This window comes from Notothenia coriiceps, unplaced genomic scaffold (genome assembly GCF_000735185.1).
Source record: "Notothenia coriiceps isolate Sejong01 unplaced genomic scaffold, NC01 NC01_scaffold00017853, whole genome shotgun sequence".
In the NCBI taxonomy this organism is placed as follows: Eukaryota; Metazoa; Chordata; class Actinopteri; order Perciformes; family Nototheniidae; genus Notothenia; species Notothenia coriiceps.
Window position 1 is genome coordinate 187,013 of NW_011350554.1, and position 27,038 is coordinate 214,050.

The following is a 27,038-nucleotide window of genomic DNA, read 5'->3' on the forward strand; positions in this document are numbered from 1 at the left end:
AGTGTTGTAATGAATGTACAAACATTTGATAATTTGGACTGTCAATAATGCAGGAACTCACATAGACATTTTACTTATGATCTGTAAATATCTAAAACAAAAGGGTCACATTGATACATTAATTTTTATGTATGTTTATTTATTTTTATATAGGTTGAAGTTTCTTGGTAAAGATTGTAAGAAGTTTAAATGAGAACAATTAATCACCCTATGCTTCAGCATAAAAATATTTGATTTCATAATTCTAATGTCTTGTTGTAGGCCTACCTCACATATGCCTACAGACTTCTATCCCAAACAAGCACATTATTGCCACACAGTCATAATAAAATGCGATACAATTCAATTAGTACAATAGGTCATGATGTTATCATAATTGAATTTGAATCACGCATGAGTTTAGCATTTTATTCACTGCCTTTACTGTCCCAAAACGCAGCACTGTCATTCTATGGCAGCACTTGGGAACTTAACATTTCCGAGGTGTGTATGAACGCAGCATGACGCCGCCTGTGGTGGCTCATTATCTGGCAACCGGAGTGGCAGCGGACAGAAGAGAGGGGATCCCCGGGATTTTTACACTGAAGCCAGCGTAATACTAACATCAAACATCTGAAAATCGCGGGGGGAAACTCGGTCAAGCTCCTCCCAGACTTCGTAAGTTAAAGTATTTAATTATCAAATCGACTAATCCAATATTTTAATTTTCAATTAAATTATGACGAAGAATGGAAGTTTCTCTTTCGGTGTTAGCACAGGCTAACGTAAGTTAGGCTAGCTAGCATAGCTTGATCTAAGCTAACGTGCTATGTCCACAGTGTGTGTGTCTAACGTTACACACATACACCGAACCGAGCACAGGAACAAACCGACTCTTAATAAACAAGTGGAGGAATATTTTAAACAAACTTCCCCGGGAAACATTATACTGGGATGGACCGATAATATGATACAATGTAAGTTTTTACATGTTAAAACCATAATGAAGCTACAGAACTCTGAGATAAAAAGGGGATATGTTGATGTAATTAACGCTTTATTATTTATTATTTGCTCATCTTATTATGTTTTACATGTATGTAGTTAACTTCTTACCTGCAAATTGGTCACTTTCAACATTCTCTTGCACTATTTTATTTCTGTTCTGTCCTGCTTGCACTATTTTTGTTAATGTTTTATGTCTCATATATATGTATGTTGCATTGTTGAAGGAGCCTTTCTATTCCCCTTGCCATGACCACAATGAAGCTACTGTGCTTATGACAATAACACCTTTGAATATTGAATAAAAAAAGCGAGTGTCCAGGGAGCTGGCGTTAGCATGATAGCTTAGCTAGATGCTAATACTAGCATCTGACTGAGATGGGGTCGATTTCATTGTCTCTCGTGTATCGCTATTTGGACGCGTGCAGACATCGAAATATTATAATATCTAGAATCACATTTAAAGGCAAATGTGCTCTTAGTGTTCAGTGACTTACTTAATTGTAACCTCTCTAATAGTTCATAACCACAATAGGGCAGTAAGCTCGCGTTAGTAAGCCGCTGGTTTTGTAGCCGGACAGATGGACAGGTTGTTGTTGGCAAGCCAAGTTAACGTTAGCATGAGATAGCTTGTTGTTGTTGATTGGTTTTTTGGAAAAAAAGGTAGCTTTTCCTTTGGGCAAAGTTGGGTCACTGAAGTTTAAGAACATCATAAACCAGTATTGTCATTGGGTTTTTCTTCGCCGAGTGTTCCGAGCTGCGGATGGGTTTGATTATGGCTTCATGAGCCATTGATCTCACAACTTTGTCAGATTAGCTCAACCATGAACAGCCTTTTTATGGAGGCGTAATGGTGGACGGTGTTGCCTCCGTCAGGGTGTGTGTCTGTCTGTCCACGACGGGGTAGGAGCTATCACCCACGCCAGACTATAGACAACAAAACGCCTACTTTGCATTTTCACCAGAATAGCATTATTTGTATTTGAGATACAATTAAACACCTTATTATGTATGTAATGAGGGGTCAACGTGTATGTTTTATTTCTACATATACTGTTCGTGGGAGTCAATCATCTGAAGGCATTCCTGTGATATGAAACCGTTTCTGTTAATTGAGGGATCTATAACTTGTGAGATGTGTGTATATTATAAAGTCTTGTAATGACTCTGGGCTTAGCCTTTGATGTTTTTTTCAAGGCAGTCACATCCTTTACAGCTAGGGGGGTCATGTTGCTTGAGTGCTCACTTCAGGTCCGTTTTTTTATTCACCTGTCTTTTAAAGTGTTTAACACAAACAATAGTGTCTGTGTCACTACCTCTGCCTAGCAAGTGCCCTCCTTTTTAGAGCAAGCAGACAGTTGGCACCCTTGGCTAGGGATGGGGGACACATGTCGCTTTGCATTTTATGATCGGCCCCATGGAATAGCCTGAGAAGGGGTGCCTCTGATGACATACCCTTCCGAGAGTGATATGACCTGACAGGCAGGACTCGATATCCACTACTATTCTGCTGCATCAGGTCTGAAACATTAACATAATACATCTGTATTTTCCACCAACCAATGGTAGTTTAGCTTGTCACAGGATCAAAGGTTGCTCGTTGTTGCCCTTGTCACGTTTGTTATGGTTATATTATATACTATGGCATTTTCATGTTCTTCCTGTCCTTCCTTCTTGTATAGTTCAACCCTTATGTTACGCATACATGTAAAGCATGATCAACGTTTAGATCCTATTCATAACATTGTGATTCTTCTTATATATCTGAATTTAACTAGATTAACTAGCACCATTGTTTTTGTTGGTCTCGTCAGGAAATCATTTGTGAAGGTGTGAGATATAAGCACATCTGTTTTACACAAACATGGCCCAACAGTAAATGTTCCCCCCCAAAGAAACATACCTCACAATATTCTTAGTTTCTGACCTATTCTATTGATTAACCACCATTTTGAGACCTAATATGTGTTATAAATATCTGCTTAGTAAGGCATAGCTGTAGTTGCTTGCATCCATCCACATATGGCTGTGTTTTTGTCACAATAGTCTCTGAGTAGCCCACTGTCGGACACAGTTTTACTACAGCAGTTAGTTTGGTCGGAGGTGTGAGCCCAGTCATTGTGAAAAGGTTAACAGGAAATGCAACCAGTAAAGCATGTCACATATCGACCAGCTTTGCGATCATAAAAAAGGCTTTATAGCAAAGCTGGCTACACTGAGCTGAATTCTTTAAGTTCTAAGATATTTTTTAGATTGACTTTTACTTAAGTATTGAAAGTAATATGATGCTTTAGTCTGGTTGAGAACATGAAGGAAAGACATGCAAAACTCAAGAACACCATTCTAAAAGATAGGAGAACGGAAACAAGCACATAGAGGGGGGGTGAGACATGGCCTTTAGCACATAGAAGAGAGAGACTCAAAATGAGGCTGAATCCCCAAAGGATGAAGATCCCAATCCAAAACATCTGGAATGAGGTGACCACAGTCACAGGAAAAATAGGGGTCCCAGGACGGCTGATAGTTCAACATAGAGAAGCCTGAGTAAAAAGGGAGGACAAGGGGCAGAGAATAGGGAGGGAGAGATAGTCATAGAGCTTGGACCCTTGTGATAGTGGAAAAACAGAGGGTTAGAAAAATGCATTGACTCTCAAAAATATAACTATATCATTTTCTTTGTTCTATCAGTTTATTGCATCAGATTGAAGAGGACAGGAGTAGTCGTATTGGCCACAGGGTCCCACCCACAAGCCTTGGGCAATTATTGGAGCTTGAGCAGAGCAATCCTCCAATGTTTGACTGACGGAACAATTTCTTGTTTATCCTGTTAGACTTCATATTAACTATAGCATGTGTGTTTACAGTTTGTGACCAGCCTTTCTAAAATAGTTAGAGGTACATGCATGGAGTGAAATTAAGCATTTTTTATTTTACGGCAAACACATTTTGAGTTCAGACTCACACAGAAGATGCGCCGGTGAAGATGGCCGCATTGTCTTTGGCTCTCTCCAACTCTGCTCTTTTTCGTATTTTGTTCGTGTTTATTTACTTTAATATTGTTTTAATATTGTCTGCTAATCTGTATTGTTGTGTTGCATTGTTGGAGAAGCCTGTGACCTAAGATTTTCAACGATATAATTACTGTAGCTATTTTAGTTTGACAATAAAGAACCTTGAACCTTGAACTAGTCCAAAGCCACAACCATAATTCCCGTACTTGTTATCGCTCCGATTTTAGGAGTTATCCTTTGGTAAATAGCCACCTGTTGACCAAGTGTGCGGTATAAAAAAATTAGACAAATGAATTGACCTTGATTTAAAAAGTAAGACGCTATGTTGCTTGTTAAGAGATTGCCCTGTGTTTTTGTATAGGCTCTCTTTTTTTTTTTTTTTTGCAGAGAAATTTAGTGAAGATGTTTTGGTTCCCTTTTTTTTTTATTTTGGTCTTCATATTAAAAGACAAGCATGACGCAGCGTCCACACGGCGGCTAGCCGGTGAGCTTGTCTGAAACTCGACCAATGACCACTCACATGAATCTCCCGCCCCGGACGCACAAGCATGCGGTTTGATTGGCTAGAGCTTGTACTGGCATATGAAATAAAGCAAAGCAACGCTCCCACAGTGCAGTTCGGCAAAGCGCTACGTCACCCCATTCACAGTGAATGGGCAGAAGCTTCAACGCACGCCGCCGTGTGGACGGGCCGTAAGTCTCCCAAGAATTCATGTGTTCATCATTGTTACAAGAAATACTGTGTCATCATTCGTAACATTTTGCGGTGTTTTAAGAGTAAAGAGTGAATGTTTGGGGCGATAATTGAGATCTGAAAGTTTGTCACTTTTGCTTCTGTCAGTTGTAGTGGATTCAATTGGTGAATGGACATTTAAAAAAAAAACATATTTTTAAATTAACATCTCAAACCACTGCTGGCAAATAACCCTTTATTTGTCTGCGCCACTGTTTTGAGGGGGGACAAAAAGTGCTTGCAGTAGCAGTTATTTAACCCTACGAGCCATTCACTCATACAGAGTCAATAGCTAAGAGAGCAATAAGATAGCAGTCATTGTAAATGTGACCCAGTGTTTCAGCCCAGCATCGCCTGCAATGCTACAGAGACTCCAAAGGCCTTCAGGGGCACTACAGGGGACAGGAGAGAAAAGCTCAACTTGATGCAAACTTGATGCGATGCGAGCGACAACCAGGCGAAGGCTAATCTGACTTGTTTCATTGCCCACAGAAATGGAAGCACTGAGTTGTTTACTACTGGAGAGTAAGAGCAGATATTGGACTGCACTGTTAATCAGTCTTGCCAGCTCAGGTGGCATTGTTGTATTAAAACAGTTTCCGCAACGTGTAACATTTTCAAACAAAACTATTCTATACTTTCGTTGGAGTATTTTAGGGCTGGATTGGTCTGTGAGTTGGTGCTGGATTTGGTTAGACTGTGGTTTTGAGAAACTGATCACCATTTAGTTACTGTCGGAAACCCCCTTCACGTCTACAAAGGGAAGGTGTTTGGTACTTCAAAGATTAAACTCTGGGTGGAGTATTGTTAAGACTACACATTGTGTTTATGAGCGTAAGGGAAAGTACATTAAATGTATGATGATACCAATTTTTAAGTTCAGCTGGAGCAGAAGTAACCGAGGTTACAGCCACATTTGGACACGTTTACACTACTTGTGTTTCACAGCTTAGAGTGCAAAGTTGATCGTTTTAAGAGATAAATTGTGATGGCAATGTCATAACAAACATAGTGAGATTGTTTCCACATATCAAACCCCCCAGCCTCCAAAGTTTGCAAGACAAAGGATTTGACCAAATATTTGACTGCTCTCAATGTACGGTAGTTGGAAAAAGATTAACTGGTGTAAAAAACTCTTTAAGAATGTAAACCGGTAAATCCTTATGATACATTTTCAAAACAGTAGTGATGCTGAAAAGGAAGACTTGCTTATTTGTAAAATGATTATCAGGTTTTATTCATTGATTACCATGAATACTAATACTTGTCTACCAACTGAATAGCCGACTTCTCTCTCTGTCCTCTGTTTTGTCAATCTAGAAGACTGTAATAAAAAAATGTAAATCAATTTTCAGCATTTAATTGCTGGCTAAACTGCTAAACTGTACTGCTTGCTAGACTCCTTGCTCCTTAGATGCAGCACTTAAGAAGGTTAAAAGCCATGATCCTAGACCATTACCAAGTAAACCGTTTTGATCTCTTCTTCGTTATTAACAAGATGCCCTTGAGGTCTTGTGAAAATGATGCTCCATTGTACAGGTTTTACTTTGCCTATCTTTGCCAATTGCCTAAACAAACCTTGCAGGTTACAGCACATCATCCAAATGAATCATTCATTCATTGGAACTTATATAGTCCCTCATTTAAATTATTCTTAGGAAATGCTTGGTTGCCGAGGGCTTACAATGTGGCATGGCAAGTTTTTCTGCGTGCTGAATTGTTGATTGAGGATTTTCTTTTTGAGTGGAGGTTGCTGTTTGCCTAAACCATATCAGGGTGTCTGCGGGGTCTTAAAAAGTATTAAAAGTTGATAAATCAATTTAGCGAAAATGAAGGCTATTAAAAAGTATTAAACGGCATTTTCCCAGGTATTAAAGGTTGTAGCTTGTTTTCAATAAGTATATAAATTGTCCAAAGAGGTTGTATTCTAAAGTTTACCTGAATGTAATCATTGCGTAGGTGTGTAGTGTGATTCTGTGTAGATTTGACGTCATCTGAACAGGACATCGCACGCTCACTGCTTGATAGCGCGCGAAGGTCCGTTTATGCCGGTTGTTAAACAACATCGTTATGGGGAAATGCAAGTTTGAGTCCAAATGGTTGGAAGATAAGGAGGAAGGACAATCAATACTGCATATAGTCAATGTGAGGTGAAGTGTGTCGCCAATGTAACCGGTTAAAACTCAAAGTGGCGATGAGGTCTTAAAATGTATGGGAAGGGTCTTAAAAAAGGTCTTAAAAGGTGTTACATTTGACTTCAGGATTCCTGCATATATCCTGCATATTATTATTATGTTCGATTACCACTATTCTTTACATCTGAGATCTGTGTTTTAAGATGATTTTAAGTTTGTATGTCTGTCTTTTTGATGGATTGATCACATAAATGATCAATTCATAAAACATAATGCAATATTGTCACATGACATTTATATTGCGGACCTGGAGTCTAGGCTAAGAGCCATGCAGGGGAAGGGGTTGAAACGATCCTCTTTTATCCTGTTCTTCGCTCATTTACAGGTTCTGGTCTATGACTAATGTTTGGGATTGGTGGTCCAGATCACTCACTAGCGACAAACTCCAAAGAAGCCTCAAATTGGAGTGAAGAATGTTCTATTTCTTTTGATTTTAAATGTGTACAAAATGTGCAATTAATCCCAATTAAAGATTGCCAATTCAATTCAAAATGTGCCACTTGTACTGTGTGGTATGCTCTTTCTGCAACTTCTATTGGCGACAAGCCCATCTCCTAGTGGCCTTGAGTGGTACGCTTTATTGCTTTACACCCTTTAAGCTTTTTTTTCCCTCTGGTCACTTCCTCCTACCATACATTTCTGAGAAATGTAATCCGATAGCTTTCTGCATGTGTCCTGGCACTTCAATCTGTTTGTGGGTATGGGCTTCTGGTTTTACATGATCATGGAGTAACCATTTGGAAGCAATTTGGCTGAAATTGGAGATTATCCCTGTCTACGGTTTTAGAAAACATTTAGCCGTTCCTTTTTATTATAGCGAGTAAACATTTGTGGTTTAAAAAATGTATCCAGTGATTGGATGCTACTGAAAAGCACGACAGAAGGTTGACCTAAGATGTTAAAATGCTTTACAATGTCATCATTTGGACATTTCTTATGTCATTTTAAGGTCAGGTGGTTACTTAAAAAAGATCTACGTACGGGTTTTGTGCATTGCACATGTGTGTTTATGTGTGCTTGCCAACTCCCGAAGAGATGTGGGAAGTTATAAAGGTTTTCTTATTTGTATGTTAGTCATCTGTTATAAGGGTCCGTTTACTGGTACATCAGTGTCTCTGTGTTTAAAAACAACCAAAGCAATAGTTGTTTTAATGCGGCAATATGGTTGCGCATTCTTGTGTGCTCACGTATAAAAGTCTGGTTTGCACTTCCTGAACTTAATGCTGTTGTCACGTTGCTGAGGGAGAATCCAGGTGGAGACATGCGCACACATACATACACTCTGCGTGGCTCGGGCTCTCTCTTACAAACACACACACACAAACACACACACAGGAACACACACGGAGGCGGCCTGGCAGATTCAGGGTTAAAGGCTTCCATTTTGTTAGGTAACACCCTAATGGTCTGATCTGTCAGTGGCGTTAAAATGGCAGGGGTTTAACCCTTGGCGTTCGGGACACAACCAGTAGGGGCACACACACTCGCACACACACTCTGGGCTGGCCGAGCCTACAACAGAACAACTGAGGACGAGGGGAGTGTGTGAGGCAGGGAGGGGTTGAGGGTAGGAAGAAGAGTGAGCAAATGAAAGAGAGAGAGAGAGAGAGGGAAGACAAGGAAGACAAGGAAGAGTATTTTTCACTTGGGTACAGTTAGATTATGGCTCAGCTAACCACATGCGCTCTGCACCCTTCTCCCTCCCCCAACCATGGCACCATCTCAGCTGGCTCCCTGCCCCCACTCCTAGCTTGGTGAACACAGATTAGCATAGGTAGTCAGGTATTTTTTCTCTATTAAGATAATATCCCAAAGGAAAAAGTCTTTACTCTCTGACAACCTGAAATGATTTTGGAATTGAAAAAGTGTATTGGATAACTACGATAAGACTTATGTAAAGTATTAGGAGTTACCTTTATGGCGACGAGTAGTAAGTAACCCCCCCAAATGTAAGATTGTCATGTCTTTAGCCATAGCTGCTAGTAAGAAAATCGGCAGTTTGAGTGATTAATTACATTTTACAAAGACAAGCCACACAAAGCCAGACAAAAAAAATAGGTGTCTCTTTGCTGTCTTTTATTGGGCAATAATAATCCATACTTGTATTGGAAATTATAATTGTTGTTTCCCTTCTTACTGAACCCTAAAGACACTTGAAAAGCCTCAGTATTTTTAAAATGGCTGTTAATGTGTTGGCTGGCTGGGTCCAATCCCAGTGGGGAGATCATTACAGTGCAGCAGATGAGAGGCTGCCTGTACCTGAGGGATGAGCCGTTTCCATTGATCTGCACTCTATGAACTACTGGACACGAAAGGAGAGCGCCGGAGAATAAAACCTTTAGTGTCAGTTCAGATCACACGATTTCCATTTGTCTTCAGGCAATTGCACCTTCATTCTGCCGTACTACAGACATGCATGGGAGATTATTTGCATCTATCGGTTTATACAACCCTTACAGAAAAAAGCAAATGTTCTAAATGCATTGATTGGAGCAAGCCTTCTTTGAGGCTGTGTTACTGAAAATCGTGCAGCTTAGTACAGACCTTTTTTATTCATATTTGTTTAAGATTAATCTAAATAGGCCTTTTGTTTTGATCTAAGATCTGCTCTGCCCTTAGGCTTGTTTTACTCTGTTGAAAATAATGTACACTCTTCTCTATAGTCTCCTGAGAGGAACAGACACAGATCACTAGTCACTGGCTCCGTCTCCTACCATCATCCTCTCGCCATTTGTGTTCATGTTGTATGTAGCAACCACAACTACATACTATAGAGAATTCTTTTTTAATGCGGCACCCAGATATGTGCAGGTTTATAGTGACAGAGTTCATCTTTCTTTTGTTTCAAGGTGCTTGTACCAAAAACAGGAAGCATGCCATGCAAATCAAATGTGACACACCTACAGCAAAATCAACAGCATTTCTTTTTTTGGGAGCAGGTCATATTTTAACCTGATCTAAAAGTAATCATTTTGAAATTCCTTTAATCTGAACCGGACTGAGTACATGGGACATGTGTATTGTAAATCAAAGAACAGTAATGTGATAAGGCTGGAAAGTTTGAACTGGCCTTCTGATCATCTATTGTGGACAATAGTGGGATAAACTGCAACCCTGGGTTTCTGAGTCTGAGACAGCGAGGTTTTGGTCGACCAGTTCCTTCCAAGTATCTCCCGATGGACTTGTTGATGGACAAGTTTGGCTTGTTTGTGAGATTGTAGTGTCAGTTTCATTTGGCTTTACAAGCTGGATGGATGGATCATTGGAACTGGCAGGAACGCTACTAGCACTGATTGATTCAGGATTTATTCTCAGTTGATTGCCTGGCCATTAGGGTGGTCATTAAAAATTGAAAGTCTAAGCTCCAACCCCCAGAATTCATTCTATTAGTCGAGAAAACTCTCCTGGTGAATTTCTTCCTCAATCTAACAACATTTACCCCTCCGTCATCAACCTTGAAGTTTCACCCTGAGGATCCCAGAGAGACGCTTTTTATCTGGGAATAAATAGTTTATAAGGATTAAAATGAAAATGAATAAAAACAATCTCGAAAACAAGTGCCCAAAATGTTAGCTTATAACACATAACAACAACAGTGTTTTATTCAGATTCAGATACTGTTTAATGCCATCATTGCAATGAATACAAATAGGAGCTAAGTGTGGCATTAGCTCAGTCAGTAGGGGCTCAGTCAGTAAGGTAAGGTACGTTTATTTATAGCACATTTCAGACGCAGAGGCGATTCAAAGTGCTTTACATGATCATTAACACATAATAGTAAGACAACAGAGAGGAACACAATAAATAAACATAATGGAATAACAGATTAATAAAAACAATGCATTAATGAGATACAAAATAGTTTAGAAACAACATTGTAAATACGGTAGGTGCTAAAACAAGTTCAAAGGCTTCTGGGTAAGCAGCTCTAAAAAGTAGTGTTTTTAGCCTCGACTTAAAAGAACTCAGTGTTGGTGAAGACCTCAGGTTTTCTGGAAATGTGTTCCATTTGTGGGGAGCATAAAAACTAAAAGCAGCTTCGGGGTGTTTGGTTCTGAGCCGGGGAACAATGAGTAAGACCGCCCCCGATGATCTCAGAGCTCTGGGGGGCTCGTAACGGGGCAGCATGTCAGACATATATTGGGGTCCCAAACCATTTAATGCTTTATAAGTTAGCAATATCATTTAAAAATCGATTCTGTAAGCTACTGATAGCCAGTGCAGAGATCTGAGTACTGGGGTGATGTGTTCTACTCTTTTTGTTTGGTCAGGACTCTGGCAGCGGCGTTCTGGATTAGTTGTAGTGTTTTAACCGATTTTTTACAAAGACCTGTAAATACACTATTACAGTAATCAAGCCTGCTAAAAACAAATGTGTGAACTAGTTTTTCAAGGTCTTGTTGAGACATTAATGTTCTAAGTCTGGCTATGTTTTTCAGGTGATAGTATGCTGATTTAGTAATTGTGTTATGGGATTTGAAATAGGGGACTGTGAGCCGTAGGGTCGCTGGTTCAAGTCCCCGAACAGACTTCAAATATGGAGTGTGGACTGTTACTTGGAGAGGTCCAAGTTCACCTCCTGGGTAGGGTTGTTCGATTATGGCAAAAATCATAATCACGATTATTAAAAACGATTATCCATTTACTTTGAAAATATCAATTTATTGAAGCATTTGAACAGCATGTTTTTAACAGTTGATTACCCTGAACTTTAAGTATAATACATTTTTGTTTTTTAATAATTACATTTTTTCTTTTTATTAAATAAAATAATAATCGTTTTATTTCGATTACGTTGTTTTCGTAATCGTTGCAAGCCAAAATTGTAATCGAGATTAATATACGATTAATTGTACAGCCCTGCTCCTGGGCCCTGCCGTGGTGCCCTTGAGCAAGGCACCGGATAACCCCCTACCCCCCCACTCCCATTGCTCCCCGGGCGCTGTACAATAGCTGCCCACTGCTCCTAATACTAGACTCCTGGGACTAGGATGGGTTACAAGCAAAGAACAAATGTCACTGTGTAAATAATCTCTCACAGTAGAGCTTCCTCGACTAATAGAATGCACATTGGGGGTTGTTTGTAGCATTTATTTAACCAGGTGAAAGCCCCTTGAGATCAAAAGATCTCTTTGTCAAGGGTGAAGCTGGTTGGAGCTTAGACTTTCCGACTTTCAATTGTTAAGGACCACCCTACTGACCATAGTATATACATTCCTGCTGTCTTGTTTCCAACTAAATTGGGTCCAAGGAAATTGAGTGTGTCCCCAAGAAAATGTGTGTTTATTGGCTAATTGTATTGATGACCTCATGTTTGCTGGCAAATTCACGAGCATTGAAAATGTGTCTCAAAATAAAACACAAATAATCTGAATACTTAACTTTGCAGCAAGGGCATTTTGTCTCGTTGCCCTTCCTGGCTCAACTTGGACAGAGAGAGTGACTTTGTCTCCATCATAATGAGTTTTAATTTTGGCTCATAGACCTGTGTTATATTTGTTTGTCCCTACGTCATCTCCTGTCATCACAAATACTCTGAGCAGTGTCTCAGTTCAACATTATCTCAGCACCTGGCGGCTTGAAGTCCCGATGCCTGCACTCCAATCCTCTCAGGTGTCACTGTGAAAGACATAGACTGATTTACATACAGCCCAATATAATCCTAAGTGCTCCTGACCAATAACACCATTGCTAAATAACTTACAAATAACAACGCCTCCAAGTGTTTCCCTTTTAGTGTAAAGCACTAGAAGGGTAACAATGTTTCACAAGATGAATACACTTCCTGAGATGTCTTGAGAAACCAAAAAGTACATTTCCCCATTAATCCACAAAGGAAATATTCATTTATTTGAAACCGAACAACAAGACATTACTTTCCTTCTTTGCCATTTATACAGATTTTCGAGTGTTGGAATTATTTGAACTCTCCATAGAGTCACACCCAGTATTTAGTAATGGTGAATCACACCAAATTAAATGAAACTATTGAGTAAGTGGTCCCTTGAATTTAAATAACATTTAAAAATAAAAAAACGTTTTAGCTAAGCCTTTATCAATAGGGTTTTACCGATATTGTTTGTAGATGGACGGCCGCTTGATACAGGTTCATTTGTCAAAAAGCAGCTGATTACACTACATTCGGTAGTCTGGTCATGGTAGAAAATCTACTGAAAAGCTTATTTTTACACAAAGAAGGCTGCTCACTGTTAACTTGCTCAGAAAACCTGGCACTTACTAGCCTTTCCAATGAAAAATTGGAATTTATGACTTCTCTGTGATTTTCACACTATGCAAAGTAATCCAGTGGGCCGGATTGGACTCCTGGGTGGGGTCAGTTCTGGCACACTGACAGTATTTATGAATCCCCTGCTCTAGATATATCTTCTACAGTTTCTTTGTGTTCTTCACGGTTTCATAGCTCTTAGTGCGAGTCTTCTATAACCGGAGGCTGTGAATGACCTCCTAAATCACTCGAGAGAACCCAAGGCGCTGAATAGAAAATGGGCTCCAGTGAGTGGTGGTTCACTGAAGGCTTGAGTGTGATGCAACAAGGAGGACTAGTACAGAGATCCATCAGAGATCCTTCAGTCAGTCTCAAGTGTGTACATAACACTCATAATCACAACCTATGCATGGACAACAGCTGCATTTGGTCTTCCTCTTGTTGCTTAGCAGCAGTGCATCTGAATCACTGGATTCATGATGCTATCCATCTCTTCTGGGACAGAAGTAGCCACGTGTCTCTAGACCTGAAACTAGCAACCGCAGCCGCCATAGTAACGTGCAGATCTGACTCTGCATCGTCCCAGAGGGTTACAGACATTTTGGACCTGACACGGTTCACCACCTCATCATTAGAGCGGGAACAATGTGCAGCCACTTTTTCAGCAATCTTACAAAGTAAAGAGTGGGTTCTGAAGCACTTTGTGCGGTGTATGGACATGAACATATACCCAGTAACCCACCCACACGCAGGCTGTCATCTCTGGCAGATAGATAGCCTTTGTGTCCAGGGATGGTACAGCAGGGCACATCTGTCCTTGCTGTGTACCAGAGCAGGGCTCATTTTAAGCTCCATGTACACCAATACAAGCTCAATAGTAGCTGCTTTGGTTGTCTTGGTTGGTTTATTAACTGCTAGAATCTTAACATCTTGAAAAGTTCTAAGGATGCCTGTCTTAATCTGCATTTAAAAAAATAAACCTAGGCTGAAATCAGAGATGTGAAGTGTTGGTACAATGTGCAGCGTTACTGCAGACAGAGAGTTGTTGAAAATACTACAAAAGCAGTTTTATTCCCTCGCCTTACTTTATAGTTCACTCAGGGTTTTGTTTTATACACACCAGACTCTACTCTATATTCTTATGGTGAGCTTGGCTTTTTAATCTTGGAAGCTTCAAATGATTAAAGAGGAAACCTTCCAATATGTTGTTTTTGTGATGCGTATCAAATATCAAAAGGTGGCTTTTGGATGACAAGTCTTGGATGCCTGCCAGCAGCTGTTGACTCCTGACTACCACAGAGGTTAGTCATCATGTCATGATGCGTCCGCCCGCTGTTGTCTGGTAGAGACGTTTTGGAATGTCCGACTTCATTTTGTTTCCTCCTCCCTCCTCCTTCCCTCCCTGTGTGGGATGTGCCTTTGGACTTCCCGTCTCTTTCCCTCCCTGCTGCCACTCTCTCTCTAGGGGTTAAACCTGCGCTTCGCCTCAATTGCAGACCAGTTTGAAGCAGTTTTCTGGGAAGTGCTTTTTGTCTCATGGAATTTTGGGATAAGGTCATGTGATGCTTTGGCTACGTCATGTTGGACTAGGAAGACCTTGAGTCAGCCTTCTCAAACAAATACATTATGGTGTATGTGCACTTGCTTTCAGCTCAGATTAATAATAAGGCTGTCGCAACAGATCTCTTTGGGATATTCATGTGCTCATCCTTGTGCACAATGTTTATAAGCATTACATTTTGAACTATAAGAAAATGTTTATTCAAGACTGTGTTGGGGCTTGTTCTCCAATGAGTGCATGTCCTACATTGTGTGACTGTTGTTTGGTGCTACTTTTCTGCTGTGTAATAGGTTTCCCCCAGAAATGTAAGTGGCTCTCTATCCCCTGCTGTTACTGAACTGAGTGCGATTTGGGTCAGGCACTGGCAGTAAGAGGCGATGCCTATACATTTCAGGATTGTCACTCAGAATATCAGTTACATCAAACATGGCCACGGTTCATGTACATGACTAAACATAAAAGTGTATTTTTTATGGAGGATTTGTTCCACCATAAACTGGGGTTATGGCAGGTGGTTTGGTTGGTTAGGTTTAGTGGATAGAAACCAGATAAACACATTGTTGTTGACATCTTTATTTTATTTGTACTGGTGGCACTGCTTCTACTTCATTACATTACATTTCACTTGTTTCCTTTATCATATTACTAGACATTGGTTTTGACATGCATCCTGCGTTACACAATAACGGCTGAAAAGATGCAGTAAACTATCATTGTGTCTCAGGTTTGCTATTCTTTCCCCTGCTAATCCTACATTATAAAAACAAATGTGGTTAAATCATCGAAATAAAGCAAGAAAGACCTTGCTGTCGAAAAATGTTTAATCCAATGAACATCAATGATTATTTACCATCCAGGGGACGCATCATGGTAACAAAACAAACACATCTGTACTTTGCACATATCTCGCGCAAGACAAAATCTGATCATGAATGAATGAATTAGGCTGGGTTATCCTACATCTTAATCTTTATATAGATATCAACTGTCCAAACCTGCACCCTGTTTTCTAGGTTGAATCCTACATAGCCGCAAGATTGTCTATTCACCTTGTTTTCTGTTTTGCAAATGTGTTTTCTCTGTGTGTAACTGTATCCATGTCTCTTCCTTTTCCCCAGGGTGAGAGCAGCCATGTCAGAGGAGGCAGTGCGTCTGACGCGCAGCCAAAAGCGGGCTCTGGAGAAGGACCCTGACGCTCCAGAGGAGCCCCTGGAGGACATGGAGTTAGACAGTAAACGGGTAAAGCTGGAGAAAGGTGATGCAGCTGAAGCTCCCCTGGCCCTGGTCGGATCTGAAGCTGAGGGAAACAACAAGTTGACTGAGCCGGATGCTAAAGTAGCAACCAGCATCCTAAAGGCTGGGGAAGTGAAGGCCACTATAAAGGTGGAGGTGCCGACTGGAGACATGCCCGTTGATATGAGCACATCTAAAAGGTGAGAAGAGGAAAATATCAAGAGTTAAATCAGTTTTTGAACTCTGGGAGTAATAGAAGCATTGCTTCACAGTGCATGGGGACTGAGAGCTTGTTGGTCATAAGAAAGATAATTATTATTCAGTTTACATTATGCTGTCAGAGTCATTAGTTTGTGGCCAACCCTGAAAGGAATGCTGTAAACACTTTACCTTAAACAGTACTTCTATTCCTGTACACTTGGCCTCAGTACTGCATAGTCAGAACACTTTGTCCACAATAAAGCCTTTGTCAGTATTTGAAGCTGGCCAACATAGAGCATAATCTCCTTACCAACCAGTTCATATCTGTGTGGACATAAGACCCAAAGAATAGTTTGCTGCTGTACATTTGATTTGTTATGCTTCACTGATGTTGGATCATGGTATGGGTTAAATGAACAGGATGTGTTGTGGACTTCACACAGCCTTACAGCCGAGGACAAATACTTTCCTGCATTTTTGCGTAAAAGTTTGTTTAAAAGCTGCTCCAGGATTATTTATGTTCTATAGGCCTTGATTTCACGCCTGCATGCAGTGCATAGTTGTGAGTGGAGATGAGTCTGTTGGCGTTTCGGGTTTCTCTAACTTTGCAGCAGCAAGTGGTCTGACAGAAGCCGTACAGGAAGTCGCTGTGTGGTTGTCGGCAGCCTGGCCCCATTTTGAAAAGTTTGAGGCTCCTGAGGCCCGGGCTCCATTTTCTCCCACAGCAGCACCTGAACTCTGCCTCACACTTCACACAAAATGAAGGCTACGTGTCACAAACTGGTTCCAACTGGCCGTTGCCATGGTTTCAACAGTGGAAGGAGCCGTTGGAGGAAGGAGGGGCCAGGGGGGGTGGTGGGTGTGTCACATGACCACACAGAGAAATGCCTGATGTCATGTGACGTGTTTGGTAGAGCAATGCATACACACACTGATGGGATGGCAGTTAAAATGAACAGAGAGGTGATTTAGCTCAGTGTGTCGGCCCTGTTTGTGGAGTCACCTTTGACCCCTGATTAACCCTCAGCATGTTTGTGTGCTTACTCGCTGCGGGATGATTACTTTATTATTTGCGGAAGACTTAGTTTGTGTGGACCAACTTTGTAAACCAATCAATAAAATATAAGTCAAACCAAATTGGATACATCTCTGAAAGTGACACTCTTACTGAACACAACATGAATGGGTTCATGTTTAAAAAGAGTCACGGGAGAGAAGCATTGCTGCTTTACTAAGTCGCCTGCATGCTATGTTTGTATAAATGCCATCCAAATGTCAGTAATTCACATCATTTTTCAGGCCTGTTGCTTATTTATAGCCCAGCAATTAACATTAAGCTTACGTGGCTTAAAATGGCTCTTAGTCTTCTTTGAGAATTCCACTCCTCTTAATAATGACTGTATCAGCAATCCTATAGTGGGGTCAGTGGGAAGCCATGATCAGGGAGGCCGAGACGTGCAGAAATAATGGACCTTACATAACCAACTACTTCATTGTGATGCTTGTGTAAGCTGTTCCCATACAGTAGTAGCAACCAGAGGCAAAATCAGGCAAGGCACGCTTAGGTTTATGTTAACATTATAAAGCTCTTCAATCCTCTGTAATGCTACTTATAATAATTTGCCATATCGTTTGTAAGGAATGTAAATAAGGCCTCAGAGCGAAACTGATGCTTGTTCATGTTTTCACCGTGGATTAGGAGGGTAGTCTCTCTTGAAGTGCTGTGGTGTTTGCAAAATGCACTTTCCAGGAAGTAAGTATCAACAGGGAGACATTTAGTTTTTAACAGCTGGACAAAGTAGTGTAATGCAGTACATGTTTATGGTTTGTGTTGTTTCTACTAAAACTATAAGTATTTCAGCTGACTAAGCTTTCACAATATGCTCTTTGTCATATAGTTGACCTTGTTGAACTGAGCATAGGATGTGTGTTGAGGGGAGCTGTTAGACAGCTGTTGTGTTGGTAGCAGAGAAGCGTGTCTGAAGATAGCAGCATGCTAAAAAAAAAAAAAAAGTGTGAAGAACTGAGTCGGTGAGTTTGAGTATAAAAGATGAACAAGTGAGTAAGGATGGGGGAGGGGTGTGTGAAGTAGTGACTGAGTGAGTGAGAGAGTGTACACAATAGGTTGGCTCCTGGCCATGTATTCCCCTCCCCCTCACTGTCACCCTCTCCTGCGTCTCCAGCGGACCTCCGCTCTGCTCAGCTTGTGACTCTAGTGTCGGCAGCTGGGAGCGAGGGCAGAGCCGAGGCCCAGGCTGTGCTGCTCCGGCTAGGCCACAGGCCTCACCACGGAGGCAAGGGAGGGGTGAGGCCCTGTCTGAGTGGTAAACCGGGCCTAAGCTTGAAGCCCTGGAGGCTCTCGCTCGACAGCGTCTGAGCAATTATATAACTTCTTTGCATGTTTGCATAACATCACATTAGGACCCAAGCCATTATCCCTCATATATTGACATGTCACACTCCCTACCTTACCTCAGCCTCCACTTCTATTTTCTCATGCACAGCCCACAGGACCTGATAGGACTCACACTGTGATGGAGGCAGATCTATTCTTTCGCCATGGTCCACTCGCTGTAAAATTACAGCCACCCTTTACTTCTAATCTCCACCCCTTTCCTGATTGATGCATATGTAGCTCGTCACCACTAGTCGCCTTTGTTCTCCTTAGTCCTCAGGAAAAGCCCATTAACATGTCATCGAAGGCTTTAAGCCTTTTCCACCTATACAAAAACTAAAAAGCAGTTAATTTGCCCTCTCTTTACATGTTTTTGTGACTGGCTGTGCTGTCAGGAGATAGGAGGAGGTCTGCTCGTTGATGTTACCTATCGCTAGAGATAATGGGTTGTTGCGATCTTCCCCTGCCGCCATTACTCCATTATTGATCTCTTGGTTCTTGTCTTCTTGTGTGTCCCAGTGCACATTTGCACTTCAACAGGGACGATGAAATCATAATTATATACTGCCATCTACTGGATGTAAGATAAAACTACAAGTTAGTGGATAGTAACGAAAGTGTTCTGGACTGAATCGGGACACAGTGTTAAGTATTAACCAAATGATTGAATACCTTCTCAATATAATTGTTTTCTGTCTCTTTTCATGTTCTACCCTCAGTGACATTAAGAATGAGCGGCAGCCACCATCGCCCGATGATGTGATCGTGTTGTCAGACAACGAGCCATCCAGTCCTGTCATGAATGGCCACTGCTTACCTGACACAGATAAACTTATGGTGAGAAATACAACATTTACATTTAGCTTCTGGTTTTATTTCATCTACTGGCTTTTAACGTTTTCATTCTTACTGATAGCTGTTGAAAAGACCACTTTACATTCCCTGCTGACAGCTTCAAATTGTCTCCTTTCCTATCTCACATGGCGTCAACAGAAGAGTTCTCCTGAGGAGAGGGAGCGCATCATCAAACAGCTGAAGGAGGAACTCAGACTCCAAGAGGCCAAGCTGGTGCTGCTAAAGAAACTACGACAGAGCCAGATTCAGAAGGAGAGCAACGTGCAAAAGGTAAACAGAACGTAGATGTAAGAGAGATGATAGTCACTGGAGCTCATGGATCCATCAGTGTTGTCTTTTCAGGTTTCATGAACACACAACTGCCATAAACAGAACAAGGCTTTCTTGTTGTTTTACAATTCACATCATTAATGACTTGTAACATCCCTGCTTATTCTTTCCTTCAAGTACATACAACTCTAGAGACTAATAATGTGCCTTGATATTTTCAGTCTTCGGGCTCTGTAGCCACTCCTCCTCCTCTGGTGAGAGGTAGCCTCATATCAAGCAAAGGACCCCTCCAGGTACTTACCACATCTCCTGATTCGACTTGTATTGTAAAGCCTGTATACATGTATGATACATTCTACCTCATACAAAGTGAAATACTGAGCATCATGGTATATTTGCATTGTTGTGTTTACAGGCGATAGGTCGAAGCTCAGGCACAGTGATCCCTCCTCCTTTGGTGCGGGGTGGGCAACACATGCCGTCCAAACACAACTCTCAGATTTCCATGCCACCCCTGGTCAGAGGGGCCCAGGTTAGTGTGAGGGGGTTTTAAACCGTGCATTTGTTTGAAAGTTACAAATAAAGTTTCATTTGATTTGAAGTCTTTGCGAATGTCTTCCTTTGTCTCTGCCTTACTTGACCTTCATGATGTTTCCTTCTGTGTGCTGCGCTCAGCATCTTGCGGTTACTCCCCAGCAGATAGCCAGTCTACGCCAGCAGCAGCATCAGCACAGCGGCTCAGGCCCCCCCCCACTCCTGCTGGCTCCCAGGGCTTCTGTGCCCAATGTCCAGATGCAGGGCCAGAGGATCATTCAGCAGGGTCTCATTCGGGTGGCTAATGTGGCCAACAGTAATATCATGGTCAACATCCCTCAGGTGAGGATTCAATACACAAGAAAATATTGCACACTAATCTTTTTATTGTAAGCAAAGGGAAAAGTTATATTTCATATCTCTCATATCTCATGCATACGATCAGCTATAGCAGTGACATGCCCTGTGTAGTTGCTAAAGTGTTTTCTGTTGTTTGTGTCCAGGCCTCTCCAACCAGCCTCAAAGGCTCTTCAGCCTCATCCAACTCTAACATCAATGACTCCCCAGCCAGTAGGCAGGCGGCCGCTAAGCTTGCTTTGCGTAAGCAGCTGGAGAAGACGCTGCTGGAGATCCCTCCACCTAAACCGCCCGCCCCCGAGTTCAACTTCCTGCCTTCAGCAGCCAATAATGAGTTTATCTACCTGTTGGGGCTGGAGGAGGTGGTGCAAAAACTTCTGGAGATGCACGGCAGGGGTGGGTAGATCTTTCTATTTAGATATTTTAGGCACATGTATTACAATGCTGGATTAAAGTAGTCTAAAGACGCTCTCTGTTTTCTCATAGGTAATATGGGCCCAGCTGCTGCCATTGCCAGCTCCATTCCCAAAGAGCCATACACCTGCGCCCAGTGTAAGACAGACTTTACCTCCCGCTGGAGGAAGGAGAAGGTTGGGACCATCCTCTGTGACCAATGCATGTCGTCCAATCAGAAGAAGGCCCTGAAGGCTGAGCACACCAGTCGGCTGAAGGCGGCCTTCGTTAAGGCTCTCCAACAGGAGCAGGAGATCGAGCAGCGCATCCTCCAGCAGGCGGCCTCCTCCGCCTCTGCCTCTAAAACCTCCTCTCCTTCACTCTCCAAGAGTGAGGTGCTGGTGTCGCAGCAGTACAAGCAGGTCCGGGCTGCCATGCAGCACAGATCTGTGGCTGGACACCACTCCATGAAGCAGGTCAGAATGGTCTTTAAATGTTTTGGTGATGAAAAAATACCTTTCCTACACAATTTCAGCATGATCAATAAATCCTCTACCAACACACAGCACATCTCCCTCTTTCTCTCCACACAGGGTCACATGTCACACGGCATCCAGTCGATGAGCTCTCGTGGGATGGCCCACGCTTTCACTTCCTCCTCTCAGCTGCAGAGTGCCATGGCGGCAGCAGCGCTGGGCAGCAGGGCGGGAAAGCACGCTGCCGCACGCCCGATGCAGCACGGGGGTAAGGTCAGCGCCGGGAGCAGTAACCAGGCCAACGTGGCTAATTGGAGGAAGCAGACTGGGGGCAACACAGGTAACTAAACATGAGACAAGGTTACACAGTTCTTCACCAGTTCTCACTTTCTGCTCCTTTTTTTGAGTAATTTCTCCATGGCAGTGCCACAGTTGCTTTTTCTCTTCTCATTTTTTCATTTTAGTAATACTGAGTAGCTCTTATCGTTTTTTTTATCCTCAAACGCAACTTGGCAAGTAATCACCTGTGAAAAATATGTCAAACATTTCTCTCATCTTGCTCAAAGCAAACTTTTTTCTTTAAAGGTCCCATGTCATGCTTTTCTGTTTCTTACCCGTCCCCTTGTGTGTTATGTAGCTTTTTCTGCATGTAAACGGTCTGCAGGGTCACAGACCCTCAAAGTACACCCTGTAGGGAGTAAAACTCTAACACAGAGAAGACCTGTCTATGCTGCCCCAGAACGCCTCGTTGGGGATTTCTCTTTTTCCATTGTTTACTTCTTGGGTATAGTGACGTATTTCGGGTATAGTGACGTAACTATAGAGCCGTTACGTTACGTCTGCGGAGCCGTTACGTTTGGACCAATCCGCGGACTTCCTCACACACACCACTCGGCGGGACGTTGCGAGGCTCGCTGCTGCGAGGAGCGGGACACTGAGCTGGCTCACTGATGTGGGGTCGGTGAGACACAGCGGAACTCAGCCTTGGCACACACACAAACTCCCAGCCAGGCTGCGGGTGTGTGTGTGTTTTGGACTTGGTTTTGCTGTCTCGCAGACGGCCACTGGGCTCACAGGGAGGGGGGGCGGGGGGGGCAGGAGCTCCGACAAGCCGTTTAGGACAGAGAGTGAATACACATAGATGCTGTATGAGAAACCAATGTGAGTTTGGAAAATTGCACAAAATAAATGTCTTTTAGTATACCTTATCAGTAGAAATGGCCATGACATGGGACCTTTAACTTTTTCCCCAACATGAGTCAAAATACTGTTATGTTTGATTATACACAAATGTTAAACAGCTCTTTTTTCATTACACTGACCCTGCTATTTTCCTCCCGACAGGTGTGACTATGGCCTATGTGAACCCCAGCCTGTCTGCCCATAAGACCACCTCTGCTGTTGAGCGTCAGCGAGAGTACCTGCTGGACATGATTCCCTCCCGCTCTATCTCCCAAGCAGCCAACACATGGAAATAATGCAATCTTCCTCCCTACTGACATCATAACTATTCCCTCTCTTAATATCAATAACAGCCATTCTCATGATCATTCTAATCCTTTCTATGGACTCTGCTTCTGGCCAAATGGTGCAGGGAAGAATCAGCCTAGTTTCTTATTTTGGATAGAGGTGTTCCTTCAGCTCTTTCTCAGATCTTTCTGCAACCATCTTCCTTACCTGAACCCTTCACCCCAAACGGAGTTTCGATGCGACAGCGTGGACTGGATATGTCGAATTTAATTTGGGAACCTTTTTTTGAGGGTTGGGGTTTACATGGGCGTGTACCATTTTTCAAACTTCTCCAGCGATGTTGCCTCTCCCTCCTCGTATGTTGGTTGATCCTCTCTGTTGCACCAAGAGGAATAACACCCGAGCTCCCCTGCCTCTGGATTAGGCTGGGGCAAATTAATAATCGCTCGTACATACGTTCAAATCTTCGCCTTACGTCTTCCCCCTCTCCAGTCTGAGCCGTCGGACTCAGGCCCATGTGGTGGCCGAACTGAACTTTACTGAAGACCTCGCCGCAGGGATTGTGGTTGAGCTTCGAGGACCATCCACAATAATAACTGCTTCAGCTTTGCAAAAAAAGAAAAGACTAAAAAATATCTTTATCTACACACAGACTTCCTCTTCTCTCAAACCCACAGCGTGTATCGTAGAGAAGTTGACGTGTGTTTTTGTATGGCTGAATGTTAGGATTTTGTCTTTTCATCTGTAAGTCATATACTGTGTTTGGAATATTGTGCTCACTGATACTTTGGAAGTGGCCTCTTGTTGAGGTAAGAATTTACAGGCTAATGTTACTGTTGAGGTGGTTTTACATCTGCTGGGTTCCATGTTGTGACCTACTTTTAAATACTTAGTTTTTTCTTAAGAGGAAGAATAAAGATTAGGGTTTCACTTACTCATGTAAAGACACGGAGCATATGTTTGGAGGACTATTCGTATTGAATATTGTCAAAAAAGAAAAAAAACTTCCAAAGAACTAGTGGAGCCCAAATGGAATCCCTTCTGCTAGAAGGAGTCTAGTTTATTTGAACCCTCTCTGGATATAAACGTGAATTCATGCTAGACTGAGGGGGTGTAAGTAATGTCATGTTTCTGACATTGTTTTGCTTTTAGATATAGGTTGTGGTGCATTATTTTTTTTCTTCTATAGACAAACTGTCTCTGGGTTTATTTATAGGGTCATGTCAGTAAAGATATATGCTTATGCCCTACGTTTGAATGGATCTCCACCTAAAATGATTTGTTTTCTCTTGTGTGTCCAGTGGCTCCCACTCACCCTACGATTGGTCTTCGAGAAGCTGGACAGCTTTCAGAATGTAGTTATGCAAAAACCCCTATAGCAACAAATGACATGAACTTCTTAGTCTTTAACATTAAGGTGTGTATGGTTTATGTCGGGTCCTTGAATTGAGCTCACTATGCCTTTCACATGATCTAGTGCATTTTATCAGGTTGCAGCAGCACAGGATAAGCTAGAGGAGAACATTATACATGACTACATTCAACAGGGGAATTCCAATTGCTCGTGGAGTTATTTTAAAAACTGTCTTTAATTTCACTCACTGGGATGGCCCACTCAGACATTTCTGTGGACAATTTGAAAGTGTCAATACATTCAAGACTTGACATATTCATGTGTTGAATTTAAGAAGGTTAAAATGATTGTGCATATTTAAAATAATCTGGATGTTTTGCTAGCAATATGTTTAAAAAAACAACTCAAACCCAACTGACAATAGAGGTGGACCATCCCTGCAGTTATTTTCTCAATATCAATGTTCCGTCTTCGTTTTAATTTTCACATGGAAACAATGGGGATGATGATTTAAATGTCAATGTAATTACACACCTGGAGTCTTGCTGCCCTGTTGCCTCACTTTTTCATAATTTAACCATGATGCGATCATCTAATGCGACATTGTCAGGATGTGTGTCTCTGATTATCAGGATCCATACCTAAAGATGGTGCACTGCGCTCGGTAACTGGGTAAAAGTTTATCCCTCTGCACCGGGCTATCATCGCTGTAGGTTTTGGGTATCATTTAGGATGGGGCAACAACAACAGTATGTACATTGCTGATAGAAATACAAGCAAATGAAGTTTAACTTAAATCGCTTAAGATTTTGTATTTCTGTCCCAGAGTAGCATCGGGGATCTTCCTGGTAGTCTGTACATTCCCGACAGGCACAAGGTAGCAGCCCGCGTCTTGTGGATGCAAAAATAAGCAATCTGGAACGAGCCGGTCATTTTGTGCCCTCCTGAGTGTAACCCTGTGCTGTCCTGACTACTGCCTGCTGCTGTTTGACAACAAATTCACCATTCCGTTTGTTTGGGGTCAGAACTCTGCGAAATGCAGTGCGGCCCAAATGGAAAAGAAAACAATGTATGAGAAGTATTTGTTTGTTTTTTGGATTTTTTCTGCTCTATCAAATAATAATAAAACTAATTTTAACCCCTCTTTCATGGTTGGGTTGCCTGTTCATTCACAATGTTTGAGCACAACAATAGTTGATCGCCAGAAAATTAAACGGTAACTATTTTGAAATACGATTTATGTTTCTTTTAAGTTATTGAGAAATGTCATTTTGCATTCCCAGGCAAACGCATGATAATAGGATAATAATCGTGAGTTTCTTCCTGGATGTATTGAGACTTTCACAGTGATAGTAATGATTGCATGGCATTTGTAGTTTTCATTACACTCATCTTTTTTTAATTTGGTTGAATCTTCCTGCTGCACACAAGCATCTGCACGAGGCAGTGTACATAGAAAGTGCTTTCATTTCTAGCAGTTACATCACCAGTGTGTGGAGCAAAAAAGGAGAGCATCTACAAACAACAACTTTACGCACCTACTGATCCACTGTTGTTCTGACAGCTATGTGAGTGAGTAGCAAGCTCTCAAAAACATTGTGCATTTTTCATGTTTTCCCCAAAAGGGCTTTAATGAAGGAACACAAATCTTCATCAAAACATCAGCAGGTTTGGGATTCAAAACACTGAGCCTTTAACATGTGTTAAATTCTATGTTTACAAGTGTATATTAAAGGGGCCCTATAATGCTCATTTCCAAGATCATATTTGTATTTTGTGCCTCTACTGTGACATTTGTACATGCTTTAATCTCCAAAAAGCTCTTTATTTTTCTCATACTGTAAGAAATGTGTAAACGGGTAAACGGGATGTGTAAACGGGAGGGGGGGGTTTGCTAGGGAATTTTCCGACCGGCCCACTTCGGTACCGGCCCATTGGGATTCGCCCCGAACGTCCCGATGGGCAGTCCGCCACTGCACTACAGGAAAGGGAAAACCTCCAAAATCCTAATGGGCCTCTTTAATCTCATATTATGTTATTTTTAGGCATATATTATGGCTATCAAGATATATAAAAAACATCTAAGATGTGTTTTGCTCAAAACACCTAACAGATCATGCATTTGATTTTACACATCCCTCATATCCCTCTATTTCAGGCCTGTTTGGCTGATTCTCTGTTGGCCCCGCCCCCTTTTGAGCACCAGGCACATGTGAGTTCTGCGACAAGAAGGCTGTCAGCTCTGCTCAGATGCAGCTAAATGCTCCTGTGATTAAACGCCATATCATGTTCCAAACCACTTCAAGGATTATTTCTGAAACAGTATGGAGCTCAAATGCTTATTCTTTTGCGGGTTTACTACATACTGTTTCAGAAATAATCCTTGAAGTGGTTTGGAACATGATATGGCGTTTAATCACAGGAGNTCACCTCCTCGTGTCTCTCGCTCGCATCTTACGGAGGCGGAGCTAAGATGCAAGGAAGGGACGCGAGTGAGGGAAAGGAGGAGTCGGGGAGGGGTATTGGGATGAGGCTCTTGTGTCTCTCCATGCTTCCCTGGTGGGAGGGACTAGTCACAGGGAAACGACGCAAGTGAGGGACGCAAGGAATCCATTTAACCGAAGTGAGAAGGACCCTATACCTGCTGCAGAGCCACTATTTCAAGTATGCTACGTCATCGAGTGCACGGTGCCGAATGCTGGGCATTTAACATTCATTTAAACAGTCCTTCGGCGGAACTCGATTACGTAGAATACTTGAAATAGTGGCACTTGACATTAAGAAACGNTC

General features: G+C 42.0%; 1 protein-coding gene across 4 annotated transcripts; it reads left to right on the top strand.

Moving 5' to 3' along the window:
* The first annotated feature begins 518 nt into the window (after nt 1-518).
* On the top strand, nt 519-25,482 carry gatad2ab (GATA zinc finger domain containing 2Ab). 4 transcript variants are annotated; one of them, XM_010777140.1, is made up of 11 exons: nt 519-657; nt 15,829-16,143; nt 19,259-19,376; nt 19,533-19,664; nt 19,886-19,957; nt 20,080-20,196; nt 20,340-20,540; nt 20,702-20,951; nt 21,042-21,424; nt 21,542-21,764; nt 22,769-25,482. In XM_010777140.1, the coding sequence occupies exons 2-11, from the start codon at nt 15,842-15,844 to the stop codon at nt 22,900-22,902; spliced, it is 1,932 nt and encodes a 643-aa protein (XP_010775442.1). In that variant the 5' UTR covers nt 519-657; nt 15,829-15,841; the 3' UTR covers nt 22,903-25,482. The 4 variants fall into 4 exon arrangements, with proteins under 4 accessions (XP_010775442.1, XP_010775443.1, XP_010775444.1 ...); XM_010777141.1 differs by lacking the exon at nt 519-657 and adding an exon at nt 838-956 and having other exon boundaries at nt 20,361-20,540; XM_010777142.1 differs by lacking the exon at nt 519-657 and adding an exon at nt 838-956 and having other exon boundaries at nt 20,364-20,540.
* The last annotated feature ends 1,556 nt before the right edge of the window (nt 25,483-27,038 follow it).

Bases quoted from the DNA above. Each gene is read 5' to 3' on its own strand.
- gatad2ab (XM_010777139.1), top strand. The intron at 20,541-20,701 runs GTGAGGATTCAA...GTTTGTGTCCAG, and splicing joins TCATGGTCAACATCCCTCAG to GCCTCTCCAACCAGCCTCAA. The intron at 20,952-21,041 runs GTGGGTAGATCT...GTTTTCTCATAG, and splicing joins TCTGGAGATGCACGGCAGGG to GTAATATGGGCCCAGCTGCT.